The 16,354-nt window shown below is 40.7% G+C and overlaps 1 protein-coding gene across 6 annotated transcripts in view; it reads right to left on the bottom strand.

Moving 5' to 3' along the window:
- Positions 1–1,362: 1,362 nt before the first annotated feature.
- The window catches only part of PDE4B (phosphodiesterase 4B), a 543,304-nt gene continuing 528,312 nt past the window's right edge, over positions 1,363–16,354 (bottom strand). For 5 of the 6 annotated variants that reach the window (XM_040470524.1, XM_040470523.1, XM_040470526.1 and 2 more), the window contains 8 exons: positions 13,893–14,071; positions 12,535–12,633; positions 12,234–12,398; positions 10,296–10,395; positions 7,779–7,933; positions 7,545–7,667; positions 6,657–6,839; positions 3,315–3,680 (listed from right to left, as the gene is read on the bottom strand). In XM_040470524.1, the coding sequence (XP_040326458.1) occupies positions 3,315–3,680; positions 6,657–6,839; positions 7,545–7,667; positions 7,779–7,933; positions 10,296–10,395; positions 12,234–12,398; positions 12,535–12,633; positions 13,893–14,071 (1,370 nt within the window). Of the gene's footprint in view, positions 3,681–6,656; positions 6,840–7,544; positions 7,668–7,778; positions 7,934–10,295; positions 10,396–12,233; positions 12,399–12,534; positions 12,634–13,892; positions 14,072–16,354 lie in introns of all 6 variants that reach the window. The other variant, XM_040470525.1, reaches the window with a different exon arrangement.

The following is a 16,354-nucleotide window of genomic DNA, read 5'->3' as shown; positions in this document are numbered from 1 at the left end:
CATATTATGATTACCTGGGAGAATCAGAAAAATCTGGTGCCCAGTCTGTACTCAAGACCAGTTCAAACAGAATCTGGGAGTGTGGGTGAGGCCCAAACATTAATAGTAAAAAAAAAAAAAAAGTATTCCCCAAGTGATTCTCATTTACGGCAAGGATTAAAACCCATTTCTCTGTAGAAAACATGCCTGTGCATATTTATAAATATTTATAGCTATAAACATTATAGAAGTCACACCTGTGACTATGCTAACCTATTCACTTTGTCACTTAATCTGTAAGAGCTCAGAGATGATGGCGATGGAATCAGAAATCAGGGATGGTAGCTAAGTGCTATGCACATTAGCTCTGCAACCTGGCAGACTGGTTCTGCAATGTTGGCGTGTCTTGTCTTTGTAAAGAAATTCACTAATTTCAGGTTATTGAGTGGAATGCTTCTAGACAGATCCATTTACTTGTTCACAAGCCAGTTCCCTGTGGTTAAAATATTATGCGTTATCCACTGATTCCTATTTGTGGCCTTCCTTACCATACACACACACACACACACACACACTTCTTAGGATATATTTTTATTATTTTTATTTTTTTGTGAAAGATGGGGGGGGGGGCAAGACCAGGGGAAGGGCAGAGAGAGAAGGAGACACAGAATCCGAAGCAGGCTCCAGGCTCTGAGCTGTTAGCACAGAGCTGGACACAGGGCTTAACCCACAAGCCATGAGATCATGACCTAAGCCAAAGTCAGACGCTTAACCAACTGAGCCACCCAGGCATCCCAGGGTAAAATTTTTTTAAAGCTGATTTTAAAATTTCAACAAAGTGTTTACGTATTTTTGCCTATGCTATTTATATAGCTCTTTCCATAAAGAAAAACATAACCATATGACCAATAGGAGACTCCATGAATGGTTGAAAAGACCACTGAGAGTCAACCAGTACTCTGTCAATGGTGCTTGAAGATGACTCTTTGGACCTCAGATTCTTCGTCAAATGAATCAGTGGGACCATCTGATGACATGAAGCTAATGTTCTCTGGTTCCATGATTCATTTTTCTGGAGGACCCAGCCAAGCTGGAGAGTCCCTTTATTCATCTAGTGGATTAAACTCTTCAGATTCTTAAAGTGGTTTTGTTTGTTTTCTTTACCACCTCCATTCCCGCATCATTGAGCTGCATGGATATTTGCTAAGAAAACGTGAAACGTTCCAAGCTAGGGGACTTTTTGGACACAGATTCTGAAACTTCAGTTGCGGGGTTGGCCAGGCAAAGTAGTTGGTTTTCTTCGTGGGGTATGGTAGGAGAGAAGAGAAAAAAAGATCTGCTTTTAATAGGTCAGAACTAACCACAAAATAATTGGGCCTATAGTCTAATCTAATCATGCTTTTGTTTATTCACTTTCATATAAAAGTCTCTTACGAATGCATTTGAGCACAATATATAATAATAATAATACTATTATAACATACATTGTGAGAAACTTTTGAAAACAATAAAATGTCCACCTGAAATAATGCAGTGTTCATAGACATACAAACCCATCGGTCATGCACGTTTGTGCCATTTCTTTAACTAGTGAGTTACAATGCGGAACTGAAAGCATGAAATATATTTTACACACGGAGACTGAAGTCAGTATGAGGCCTAACAAGTGTTATCGGAAGCTTCACATTTGCATAATTTACTACATCAGTTCACATTTTATTATAAAATTCACATTGTTTTATTGTGTTTTTTTGTAATTAATGGGAACATGACATTCCTGCTTAATGGCAGGCAAGAGGCTTTCAAAGTCAGTAGTTTGGGAACACTCAGAAGAACCACCTGCGAGCAAATGTAGTGTTACTGTTTAAACCAAAGCCACAATTATAGTAGAACCCAGTTATAACCCAATTCATGCATACACAGATTTGGATAGAACATGGGTGAAAACTACATCCCATTGCCCCCTACCCCTATCAAACTATACAAAAGTAAAAGCTCAGTATAAACCATTTAGTATCTAATGTGAGAATCCTGTTTCCAAAACTGGTTCACAAAGGGGTTGTGCAGTATTAGCAACTCAGATGGGGAAGAGGGCAGACCTTCTGAATAAAAGCCCACGAATGTCCTCACTGGGGAAGGGGTCGTATGTCTCTCTTAAGCGATGTCCAGGTTATATAATACACAATACAAAAACGTGACAAGAAAAGTCGCAACTCTTAGGCAGAGTTTTCTACACAAATGTAACACCACCATTGGCAGGCAATGTTAGATATATAAATTAATAACTTACAAAACATTACATTATATACATTAAGTAATAAATATACTGTTATAAACAGAAATGGAGGTGTTAGCGCAGAAGGCAGTGCAAGAGAAAGACGGCAGCATCCAATTGAAAACAGGGTAACTGGGTGGAGACTGATGGGGGGAGGGGATAGGATGGGGACCGTGCAGCACCCAGCGGCCCAGGGGTTCAGGACATAACATGGTGCGCTGCCTGATGGAGCTGAATTTTACACAGACTGTTACTGTGAACAACACAATTACCCTTTCCTACCTCTTAGTTTGCTCACTTTATTCTGTTTGCAGCACAAGAAGTGAAGTTCTAAGAGGAGAAAAAATACTGCTGTAAGCAGGCAAACAGAGATAAGTTATACGGGCAACCGTCAAGCTGGATGGGACAATAAGGGAAGGAAGTAGAATGTGGTTAGAAGCATGTCCTTTCTATTTGCCAAAGTAACTGTAGGAAAGTGAAAGATATTGCCCAAGAAAGAAGGAAGACCATTTGCTTTCCTTTTTTTTTTTTTTTCCCAGAAAGAGTCAAAAAAGTTTATGTCCACTTTGAACGCTTATCTGTGTAGAAGTTGATACTAAACCCTAGGTATTCAACAGGCATTTTAAAGACGTGAAAATGTTTTACAAAAAAGGCACACAGGTTGGCAGACAAGGGGACAGGTGAGCAGATTTATAAATGAAGTTATTAATCAGTCAGTTCAGTCACTAGAGGGGACAGATTCCCAAAACTTAGTGCAGAAAAATCTCTCAGTTTTGTGTCTTCTATTTTCAAGCCATTTACTCAGGATCTGATCTTGGCCTCCAGTACCAGATAAAGCTTCAGCTCTCCACTAAGCTTGCAGGCAAGGCAAGTCAGCCGTGGAATTTTCTGAACTGCTATCTGCTTCATGGTCTCGCATTCTGGCTCCAAACTCAAGTAACTGGAAAGGCCACATGGCCCTTGTCCCGTGCAGGCCCAGGCCCCCGTGATGGGCTGGCCCTACCATACAGCTGGCATGCTTGTCAAAGGTGGAATGTTCATCTCCACACGGAGAAGGCAATTATGTGTCGATAGGGGACTTGTCTTCTGTCACAATGTCTACATCAGTCCCTCCTAGTGAATCCCTATGTTCAGGATCAATCACGCAAAGTGTCTTTGGGCTGCTGAAATAGTCGTGACCCTCTCCGTCTTTTTCTGGGCCTTCGGAATCCTCCTCTTCAAGGGTCAGTTCAAATTGAAACTTCTCCATCAGACCCTGACAGTCTCTGTTCTGCTCGTCCAGTGGTGGGGAGGGACTCTGCGGTATCATGCTCTGATACCAGTTTCTATTATCTTCTAACGTGTCCAGAATGTCCTGGGCATCAGGCTGCACCAGATCTGCCCAGGTCTCCCAGAGTGGATGGACAATGTAGTCAATGAAACCAACCTGGAAGAAAATAAAGTTACACCCCAGTTATTGTGATGGAATCTTGAAAACCTAACAAACTATCCTGGTTTCTAGGTAAATAAAGAGCCACAACAACCCAAGGGGGATCAATAATAATGGATTCTGTATTTCAGTATATACTACATGATACACCCTCCCCTGGATCTAATATTCAAGTTATCGCTCTTAAGTCCACAGAGGAAGTACTGTTACCCGCAGTTTACAAAGGAGGAAACTAACACTCATTGAGATGAAATATCTTGTCAGAGATCACAGAGCCTGGAGGAGCTGGAACTTAGCTTAAGCAGTGGAGCTGGAACTTAGGCCCAGTTTTGTCTGATCCCAGAGCCTGTGTTTGTCTCACTATAACTGACTACTTTTCCTTTCACGTGTGCCAGATAAGAAGTCTGGATGTAACCCTGACTGGGAATGACTTTGTCACTACTTGGATTCTGTGAGTCATTCCACAAAGAAGGAAGCTCCAGGTCTTATGAGTTCTGACTCGACATTCTTTTCCTGATAAATTTAAAATATGCCGCTATTCCAAAAGGAAGGGGAGACAGCCCCTGACTACTCTGAAATTTCTCAGAGTGGAAGGCTCTTGTTTGTAGACGAGTATGGTAAAACATCTGAAGATACTTCAAGACCCTAAACAAACAAAGATCCCCTCTGTGGACATGTCTGCAATTGTCTTAGATCCCACAGGGTATAGTCACTTCCATCAGGAGAAAGGAGGGAAAATAAAAACAATTAAGCAGTTCCTTTGCTAGTGTTCCTGTGAATAAATATGAGGCTATGGCTCTGTTATGGTTTACACAGGGGCTATGCATCCTGCATGAGCTGGCTCAGTGGCCTTATGCTGACCTCTCCATTGTCGGACAAACAGGAAACACTGGGGGTGGGGGCAGGTTGTGAGAAAGAATAGGCACAAGTTGAATGAGGGAATGGAATTCCCCTGTCCTGGTCTGGGGAACTGGAGAGATGCTGGGTCCAGATTCCGAGGTAAATGAGCAAGAGCAATTTCTACGTGCCCATGGGACATGATATAGCTATCTTTCCACACTACTGGAAACCTTTCCTTTGACAGCATTCTGTTTTTTGGCAAATCATCTCAGAGATCACAGTTCCTATGTGACTCTTTTGTATCTATATGTACCTATTATTTATATCTATCAACTTTTATCTATCTATCTATCTATCTATCTACCTACCTATCTATCATTATCTATCATCTATCTATCGACCTATCTATCTCCTCCTCCTCCCTGGTGCTTCCCTAATCTTAACATAACTCACACCAAAGTTGGGACATCTCTGATCTGCATTAGTTACGTGAACTTGTGTGCAGATGATTCAGTTATTTCTCTTGCTTCCACTCACTCCCTTTTCCTCCCTTTTACTTCATTATTTGTATTTAATGAATTTTAGAGACTATTTTCAAGGTGTTTTCCAGGGACCTGAAAAAATAAGCTCAAGGCAATGGAGAAAATGGAATCAGCTAAATGCAGTGCGGTCATTTCCTTTCTTCATTTGTTTTGCTTCTGCTAAATGATTGGCACTTTTTTTGAAAGCTAGCTTCTAGCCACTTATTTCCTAGGCCCTGGGTCAGAGAGAGCTCTACAAATCCTAAGAGCACCTAGTCAAGGGCTTTATTGCCAGACTACTCAGACAATGCTTGCTAGAGCTCATCTGTGGGAAACACCAGAGTGGGCCTTGATGTCATGGCAACAGGGAGACTTGTCTACAGTGATGGAGAGTAAAGAGCTCTGGGTGGAGGGTAGCTGGGTCACTAAAGAGCTGGTGAGATGAGCCAAGGGACAGCTTCTCCACCTGATACACTGGGAAAATAGCTGCTCTATCTCACAAAGCTGTTTGGAGGTTCAAATAGGACCACGTAGGGGGAAATGTGTAGAAAATCACATGGAACACCATAAAAATATAAAATACCACTGTTGATAATAAACAGGCATTATTCTAGTTAATTAATTCATTATTCTAATTAAGGCTTTAGGGGATTTGAATTGGCCCTGATAAGTTAATATTACCATGCATTTTTAGAGTATATTAGCCTTTTAGAGCACGTTCACAGATATTAAACTCATTTGACTGGGTTTCTTTAAGAAACAGCAAAATAATAATTACAAGGGAACTCTGCATTGATATTACAAGTATGTGTAAATTGGGGGGTGGCAGATAGTGGAGAAAAAGGATACACACTAACAAAAAGCCCTCCTAATGTTTTTGTGATAAAGACCTTGAATAGCCTATAGACCTATTCTCAATCACGACTACCTTGCTCAGGTCATTTGTTGCTCTGAAAAACACAACATTTCAGCAGGTCCTGAAGCCTTTGTGGGGATATCGATACTTCTAGTGCTATATACTCTGCAGCTAGAGGTATCTGAGGCATTTCTGCATCCTCTAGACTCCAGCATATTGTCCCTAGTCCTCAGCACATAGGGAATCTGTAGCTCTAGACATGATCAGAAGATGTCAACATGTTCTCAGATGTGGAGAAGCAACCTTGGAAGGGGACACAGGACAGGGCGTCGACTGTGAGGTGGAAGAGGTGTGTGGAATGAAATCCACACTTGGCAGTGCACTTGATCATGGAGGGGCAGCAGACCCAGGGTGGGGGAAGCAAGGATGAAGGGTAGAGCTCTTGGATAAGGATAGGGGTAAGAGAAATCTGGAGAGATGGGTGTGGGGAGGTAGTAGCTCTGAGTAGCTCTGAGTTCAGGTCATAGACAACTCCCTAAACTGCTTGAGGATACACAGACCACACTTTGACGGGTTTCTGAGGACTGCTTTGCTTCCACCCTGTGAAACTGAGTATAATGAAGAAGGCAAATGAATCACGAGTAAAATGGAACTAAATGGGTAGTTCCTTCCTTATAGCTTCAGGAATTTGATAGAACCTTCCAGTTCTACAATCTGCAGAGCTCACAGAAACTTCGAAAATTGCATATTAGATACCTGGGATTTTTCCACAGAAGCTGTGTGCTTATCACACATTGGGCTAATCTCCATTCCCCTCTCCCGCTCTTTGTCTCCCTGCTGGAAGAACTCCTCCATGATGCGGTCTGTCCACTGCCGATATAATTCCAAGGACTTGGTGGGGTTGCTTAGGTCTGCACAGTGCACCATGTTGCGAAGGACCTGAAATCATCAAGTTTTAGAAATCCCAGAAAATCAGGTGTAAATACTACCAGAACATCTCGTTCCTCTTGTACTAGTACACTTGGTACCCAACCCAAGAACACTGTAGTTGCCTTATAATTGTGGTGAGTACACCAAAAAAGCAGTCCTACAATGGTGCTGGCCAGACTTGGTTATTTACCATCACAGGAGTCCTGAAAGGGAAAATGTGTGTCTTCTCAGACTGATAGTCATTGAATGTAAAAACTGGAAGGGACATTAGAGGTCAAATGCTGCCATCATTTCCCTTCCCCAGTTTGGAAAAAATGCGAAGAATTACTCAAAAGTAGATGTCTTCATATTTTCCACTTGTGGAAAGAGACCAGCTGATGGCAGTTTGTATAATCAAAACAGACCTAACAATCTTCAAGTCAATGGGATTTATATCCAAACACAAGCTTTTGGGCCCAGCAGTCACGTATCCCCTATTACAAATGAATTTTGCCATTTATTTTTAGAACTAAGAAACTCAATAAATAGCGTTATGTTTTTCTTCATAAATTAGAGGATACGCTTGAATGTCCATTTTCCTTGTTCTTAAAGTAAGTCCAAGTTGCAATAATAACCAGATATGCGACTAACTGAACTGACGTTTGGTTTCATTTTTTAATTGTTTAATTTAGTTTGGTTTGGCTTTGTGTTAAATCAAAGGCTTTCATCAAATACCTGTATACGATCCGTGTAGTTGTCCAGGAGAAGAACACCTGAACTTGTAACTTTCTTTGTTTCCACCATTGTTTTCAGGTCTGCCAGCAGGCTCATATGTTTGGACATATCAGTTGCTAACACCTAGGGTAGAAATAAAATGAAACTCTCAATAAACTCAGTTCATTGAAGAGAATGGAGTTTCCTGTCCTTGGCAGGGAAAAGTAAGTGAGGGATGTAGAAAGGAAGTCTTACCATGTCGATAACCATTTTCCTGAGTGTCTGGCGCTGCTTCTTGGTGAGATTCTGGAAGATATCACAGTGTTCTTCTTGCAGCAGTTTGAAACCCACGGCAAGGTGATGGTTTTCCAACACAGATTCATCATTATACATCAAAGCAAGTTCTGAATCTAATAAACAAGGAAAAAGGATGACTTAAGAACAAAGGGGTATAATTCCAATGTTGGCATTACTTCAGTGTGAAATCAGATTTAGTTCTCTCCAGATGTTAGGAACCAAGATTCACGTATCATTTCTCATCAGAGACACAGTTTCCTCCTCCAAAAGGTAGTAGTAGCCCATTCCCAAGCAAATCATGCTTGTCATCGATACTGGTGCGTAAGCTTTCTCTTTGACTAAAATTCATGGTATTTTAAATTCTTTTTCTCCTTCTTCACTCCAGATGAAGAATTCAACATTAGGTAAGGGCATATTTTTATCTCAGTTTGTAGTTTCCTTTATGTCTTCACACACTTTTTTGCTTTGGAAAAGAATAAACTGAAAATGCTACTAAACTTTATCAAATGCATTAGGATTTTCAAACTATCTCACTTTCTTGTAGGTTCCCCAGTTCTGTCAATTGCGAGTTTTTGATTTTCAAAGATGTTAATAGTGTGAGTGTGGAATTTTGTTTTATCCAAATAATTTAGCTTTTTTGGAACTTTCTACAAACATGGTAACAAAACATTAATAATTTTTTTTAAATTTTTTTTTCAATGTTTATTTATTTTTGGGACAGAGAGAGACAGAGCATGAACGGGGGAGGGGCAGAGAGAGAGGGAGACACAGAATCGGAAACAGGCTCCAGGCTCTGAGCCATCAGCCCAGAGCCTGACGCGGGGCTCGAACTCACGGACCGCGAGATCGTGACCTGGCTGAAGTCGGACGCTTAACCGACTGCGCCACCCAGGCGCCCCAAAACATTAATAATTTTTAGGAACAATTTTGATGTCAGATTTTCTGTCCTCTGGCCCTATATCTCAGAAATGGCAAGATCTGCATACCTAAACTATAGCTTCCAGACTGCCTTTCATGCAGAAGAGTCATAGACATCTTTCATTAGGCAGAGACCTGGTCTGCACTGGAGAATATGGTCAACAAATTCTGAAAGGAACATTTTCTCTTAATAAAGAATAATAGCCAAGTGATGGCAATAGGTTCCTAATTGCAGATGTGGTCACTCATATACCATTGCTTTAACTGTGTGCTTTGCCTTACAGTCTCAGAATGGACTGTAGGATATATGAGGTCATTTTAGCATTTCTGCCCTGTTCACCCTGTGATCAATCCCAGATCTGCAAACTGGCTTTGTGGGCTCTAGTGTTGTAGGTGGCTATAACAGAAAGACCACTTTTCTGTGTGAAGCTAACTGGCCCGTATACAGTTTGATTTGTGACACCACATTATGCCAGCTGATACAATCCAGCAGCCAAGTAGTTGCCCAAAGTTTATATTCTTTCAGTAGAAGAACAAGGTTAAATAAGGAATCTACCCTACACCTAGATCATCCAGATATTCTGATAAAGTAGGACAGAGACTCTTACATAGTAAGTAGCTCAAACATTCCTATAAAACCATCAACACTTGATGTTAATTATGACCACAACTAGATAACCAATATTCTCAGAAGAAAAAGTACTTGCATTTTTAGCATTTAGAAACAGTGCGCTAGCTGAGAAAATTCATGGATTTTATTTTATTTTTTAGGATTTATTTATTTTGAGAGAGGGTTCAAGCATGAGCAGGGGAGGGGCAGAGAGAGAGGGAGAGAGAATCCCAAGCAAGCACTGCACTGTCAGCACAGAGCCCTACGTGGGCTCGATCTCATGAACCGTGAGATCATGACCTGAGCTGAAATCAAGAGTTGGACACTTAACCAACCAATCCACCCAAGTGCCCCAAATTCATGGATTTTCACTGCCATGGATACTAAGTATTTTCAGCATGACAAAAGCACTGAGTACAGCTTGAGGTCTTAAGGCTGGACCAGCCTTAAATGTCACTGGGGTCATCTTCACTACTACAAACCAAGCATTCCAGTGCTTCCTTTTAGTTTTATTTCTGTTTAGAGGTTCCCATGCTCAGACACAATATTTGGGCCTGCTTCCTCAGTAGAGAGGGACGCTAGTCGGTCACCATATTCTATGTGAGAGCCCTGCATAACACTGAAAATCATTATCACATTATCCCCAAGCCTTTCCTTGTCCTTACTGAGTAATTCCACATCTGTTACTCTTTCCTCACGTATTGTATTTTCCAAATGTTGAGTACTTTTTATGGCTCCCCTCTGACCCTTTCCAAGTTCTCCACACAGCTCAAAAATTGTGTTGCCGGACTGGACACAGTACCCAGGAAAGGTCTGACTGGCTTGAGTGGAATGGAGGATTACCTCATTATTACCCTTATTGTCATCCATAATGAAAACATTAGGGGGAAAAATGAAGCAGTGAATCATACAATCATCTCAAGTGACTGTTCTAGTAGTGAACTCACTTGTGTTGATGAGAAACTGGTTGGAGACTCCAGGGTGATCAACATCATGGATAGCAGCTGCAAAAATGGCGGCCAGAATTTCCAAATCTGTGAAGACAGCCTGCAGAGCGAAATGAGCACATTTAACTCCGTATCCCATTGGCCTGTATCCTGCTTATTCAGCTTCATATTAAAGTATGCATTTCACTCTTGCTGGGAGAAGGACTGTCTGCTGATTTATGTAATGTCTCAATACATTAAATAAATGTAGATTCTATTCATCATCATGTGAAAGGAAAAATGGCTGAAGCCCATACCCACATCAAGCCTGTAGGAAGGCCTTAGCACCATGCTTCAGATGGGGTCTGATGTTTGTTTCTTGGATAAGTGGTAGGGCAGAATGGTGCTTATGTAACACAAGCACACAGAAGTCAAAGAAGCAAGTCAGACTGGCTCTGCTCTGACATATAACAACCTTCATGTTTTCAGGCTCAGTAACTTACAGAAGAAAGGCTAAATTCTAAACTCATAAGATTGGCAATAAGTTATTTCCCAAAGCTAAATTTGTAGTGAGATCAGATGCTTTCATATATTCACTCATTCTTCCATCCGTTCCTTCAATTCTTATCCAGTAATTGTTTACTACGGGCAAGATCTGAGAACATTTTAAGAAGTAAAACTGAATGCCCCACTGCTCTACTCCTTCATGCCATGTTTTGAAGCCTCCTCCGCCCTGACTTGTACACAATAATTTAAACCTACTATTTGTGCAGGTATATATTCCTTCTGACTAAATGGTCTTGCTCTGGCTGAAATATCTTTCCTCATCCTCTGTGATTACTTAAATCTTCTGATCCTGCAAATGCCAGCTCAGCTTCCACCTCTTCCATGAAGACTAATTGCTCAAAGACCCACTGAGCTCTTCCTTCTCTAAGCATGTGTGGTCCCTGTGGTCAATTTCTGGCTACACAATAGGTATCCTATCAATAACAGTGGGTAGTTGATAAACCGTGTTGGCCCACTCTATAATCCTATAATTTATATAGAACATAAAAATAATACTGTTTCTCTCCTTTAGGGGATAAAACAATCTTAGCTCTATGTCACTTCCCCAAGTTTTCTTGGATTTCTTTTCTCAGGAAATATGGAACCCAAGCAATAGACTTGTAGTCAGTTTAATCTTTCTTCACCTTCCAAACCGAATCTGTCAAGGTAGGTAGGGCTGGACAGGAGTTGGCAAGTCCCCTCCTGCAGTGAGCCTGCACGGTTTAGAGGTATCTGACTACCATTGCTGTTTGTCAAGGAAGATCATGGCCTGCTGGGCACATTGCTGCTAATGTTGGGGTATGAAAATGCATTAATCTATGAAGAAAGGAGCCACAGCCACGGTCTAGCAAGATGTCTAGCAAAAGGGAACACTGGTACTCTTTGCTTCAGCATTATGAAATCCTCACTTCTAGATATTCAGTTACTTTTTCTTCAAAAAGCTCATAGAATCGACTTTATGAATTCTTAGGAGGATAAGTCTGTGGATGCTTATACCTAACAGGAACAATGTAGGACATTTTATATTATATTTCTGTGTTATCTCTCACAGTGCTTGGGATGGTGTGGGCAATTCAGATCAGTACATGCATATTGGGGATATACTACATACTAGATGATGAACTGGACACTTATCAGATACTGGAGATACAATAAAAAATAAAGCACCCTGTTAATTGCTTAACAATTAAATAATTTTTCAGTTGTGAGAGATGTAAAGAGAGGGTTACGCTGATATTGGGAAGCAGAGTAGAAATGCCTTTTGTTGTTATTAGTAACCGAATTAATAGATGTTATACATAATAAAGAACCAGTTCAAGCAGGTGCAATTATTTCTGTAAATATATTACATGTTGGATAGCTTGTATTTTAAAGAGGATGGGCAGTTATGCAAAACAGATCACAACTACTCACATCTAATGCTGGCGTAGAAAGAAGAACATGGGTTGACTGGGCTACATCAGCAGCATGTAGGCTGTTATGATACGCCACATCAGAATGGTAATGGTCTTCTAAAGTCATCATGTAGGTTACAAATGTATCAGATGAGATTTTGAATGTCTTTAGGAGGTCTCTTTCCTATGTAGTAAAATGGATTAGAAAATAAATAAGTGGATGTCCAAAAATGAAGAAAAGTCAAAGTAAACTGGGATGGAAAAAAAAATCATTAAGAGCCATCTAATTGAATGAGCAATACTCTCTCCTTTTTACTTACCTGGAATATGGCATACATGATGCATGTGAGGGGCCTATTGTGTGAATATCCAGCCACATTGAAGATGTTAAGGCCCCATTTGTTCAGATCTTCCAGCTCCTATAATCAAAATTAGAGGAATTTAGGAATAAGTACCGTTTTATCAGCATATGTCATTATTTTTATTTAGTTTTTGGACAATGGTTGGCTAAGTCTTTAGAGTGTCTATTTAGAGTATTCTAGTTGCATGAAGATTTGAAGATGGAATGGCCTAGGAGGTTGGGTGCCCTCTACATTTTAGTTACATGTTTCTGTATATTTTTTCAGAAAAAGGAGAGTGTGTGTCTAATTTACAGATTAGTTGTTGACCTGTATTTGCCACATCAGTCCTCAACCACGCTGTATTCAGAGGTAGCTGCAAGTGGCTAGAAGTCCCTCTGGCTCCATTTCCCTGTCTCTCCTCTTCACTGATCACTGGCCCATTAGTAACAGCTAAAAAACGATCTCAGGGGAACTGCTTTGCCCTTTGGTTATTATCACAAAGGGCCAGGTACGGGAGAGTCAGCTGCTAGAATGTGCAGAAGTTAACCTGACTTTAATGTAAAAGGTCATGAAAAACGCCAACCGCGGATTATTCCATCTTAGAGCTCTTGGGCTACACATAGATCTGGGAGAAACATTATTCAGTCCTGTGTTGTGGGATTATCCCAAGATTATGATTAAAGGAGTAATTTATTCCATTCTGAATTCTTGCCCAGAATAAGGGATCCAGGCTCTCCCCAGGGGCTTGCCCCAATGTGAGATCAACCTTGCTGTAATGGTATCTCTCAGAAAGTCTCACTGAATGTCTGTTTGCTCACAGCAAGGTCATCGCCTAGTGTCACAAGGCCAAGATGAGCTTGGGGTCACCTTAGGCGCCCCACTGGGGGACGGGTGAATTCTTTCTGTGCCTTCCTCCACAGTGGGGTTTGGGCTCTGAGTCAGTGCTATCAATCTTTCTCATTTCTTCTCTGGCCCTGCCAATCAGTGCAGATTCTTCAACTAGTCCTTGGCATATAGTCCTAGATCGGTCCTCTAGGACAATTCAATCCTGTCTGCGGCCTCCCTATGGATTCTCCCTGTGTGTCTTGTAGGATTCTCATTCATGAGGAACTTCCATTTACAAATCCAGCTCAGAATTAAAAAAATAAAAGGTCCTTTTTTGTAGAAAAAGGGTCTTGAATTAGGTGCCCAGCAATGGACAAAGAGGCCACACCAGCCTTCTTATCATCCAATTTAATAACAAAGCCAACATGATCACTGCTATTTTCTAGTAGATAGTTTTGGGCAGCCGCCTGCTGGAGAGCAGAGAACTACATACACCCCCAGCTCATGCATACCTTGGCCAGATGATCTTCATTTTCTGTGTTGACTCCAAAGCGTGAGATGCTTGTATTGTTTAAGCTTGAACTGTGCATCAGTTTTTTCACTCCGCTTATCTGCGTCATGAGCTGTTGCTTTTTCTTTTTCTCTCTGTCCTTCTGGGTGGGTGATGGAATCTCCACATCATTCTGCTTGTCTGCAACAAAGGGAAACAGTTTTCAGCCCACGTGTGCCATTGAGAACCCACTGCCATATGCAAAATAACTTCTAATGTCCTGTAATGGATTTTACATCTTATAAAGGACTGCCATACATTATCTCACTTGATCTCCAGGACAATCCGTCAGGTGGATGGGAAAATAGGAGAATTTTTTCCTCCATTTTATTGCTAAGAAAACTGAGGCCTAGAGGAGCTAAATAAATTGAGCAGTGGCAGAGGCAGGACTCAATCCCATACCTTCTATTTGTAGTGTAATTTAGAATTATACTTCTGTATTTTCAAGGGAGGTCATCAATATTTATATGTCAATTTTTTAAGTAAATAACTTACATGTTTGTATAACAGAAAAGGTTCACGCAGCCAAACTCAGGTGCATAAAAACTTTATGTTCTGCTCATTTGATCATATTTGTATTAATTTTTTTAATTTAAAAAACCCACACAACTTTAACTGGATATGACATCATTTCAGCTTAGATGAGCAGTATATAAGTGAAGTAAACAAATGGTTTATAATCTTCAAATAAATACGTTAAACATTGGCTTATTACACCACCATTTGAGGTTTAGAGGAAAACTATATCAGTTTTACTTCATGCTTTATTTGTATTCATTCTACTAATTAATAATAAACAATGCCTCTCGTTTATAACAGACATTAGATTTATTAAAATATTTATGCTTGTTAAATATTTATGCTGACCTCATTTAATCATTAAAAAAAATTCTGCTACAACAAGGTAATAGCAGAGGAAGGATTAGCGACGAAAACATCTACCTTCCTATAGAGGTTCTTTCCTCTATTTCATGCTATTAAAAGTATCAGCAACCGAATATTCCATTTCACTTCACAGGGGCCTTTATCCTGAGTACTCCCAAAAAATGCACAAATTCTTTCAGGCCACAGGGATGCTTGTGTGTGCACTGAGGCAGTAATTTATTAAATTGCTTCAACAGCTACTTCATTGAACTAAATGACACCCTGTGGCTGAAAGAGTTAATGCAGCTTTTCCAAGGTCCTGCATCCATCTCTGCTTGTTACAGTAAAAATGAGGACAAAGACAACTTCTCTATTTGAAAATGACATGGTTCCAGATGGCATGCTGGGACCCAGACTATTTGCTTTCAACTCTTGCAAGATGATGGCATAGTCACATGTTTTCCCCAGAGACCTCTGCCTGCTTCCAGGGCCCCATGGACAACTCATCAAAGCAAAGCAAGCACAGGGAGACAGAAGCAGTGCCATGGATGCATCAACACCGGGAGCAGAGGTATTCTCTGTCCCTAGTGTCCCCTTATTATCTTCAGGTGCCAGAAGCTCCTAGACTCATCTGTCTATGACTTTTGCCTAGGCAAGAATTTTAGTGGTCATTTCAGTTGGTTTAGGGGTTTCCAACCTGGTTCAGCATCAGAAGCACCCAGGGAACTTTAGAAAAATATGAGCCCCACCCAGTCCTACTGAATTAGTATTTTTAAAAAGGCTTCCTAAGTGACACTGACGATCAGAGCCAGGTTTGGGAACCAATAATAATCCCACACCCTCACTTTTCAGATGAAGTCAGCAATCTGCCCAAGCTCAAAGGGCAATTTATTCAACAGATATTTATTTTGCAATTACTCAGTTCCAGACACAGTGACTTAATAGCATACATGGAACCCAGGCCCTAAGGTTCCTGTTACAAATTTCTTTCTGGTCTCACAGTCTCTGGCAAAAAACCCACTATATATCATATTATTCTTGACATTACTTTTCTCTCTGTCACTTCACTCCTAATAATTACTACTTCTTGCTAGAACGAAAGGCCACAATAGCCTGTGCCTTTCCCGACGACAGTGCTTTGCCATTCCTCATGTCTGATTAAAGAGACTGTTAGATTCCCCTATGCTGCTGCAGATGTAAAAAGCTCTAGTGGGACCAGCAGCTTTCCCCTGTGTTAACTAAAGATTCCTTGCAGCAGCCAGTAATTGAGCTGAACCACTACTGTGTCTGGAACATTACAATAAAGAAGAAAGTCATTATTCACAGATAGCACCAACTTGACACTAATGGGTGTTTCCCTGTACAGGCACTGGGACAACTGACAGGCTTCCCTATTCCTATTCTGAATTCCTCTGTTAAAAGCTTAGCTGGTGTAATGTAGAAATAACCTGAAACACAGACTTAAAGAATCGCCATAAACACAGTGAATTTACACTTACAGAACAGTTAGAATACAGTGGAGAAATAGCGGATAAGCATAAAACAAATAAAAAAAAATAA

The sequence above is a fragment of the Herpailurus yagouaroundi genome, unplaced genomic scaffold (genome assembly GCF_014898765.1).
Source record: "Herpailurus yagouaroundi ecotype Mexico unplaced genomic scaffold, PumYag 77, whole genome shotgun sequence".
Lineage (NCBI taxonomy): Eukaryota > Metazoa > Chordata > Mammalia > Carnivora > Felidae > Herpailurus > Herpailurus yagouaroundi.
This window is presented reverse-complemented; position numbering and strand designations above follow the sequence as displayed.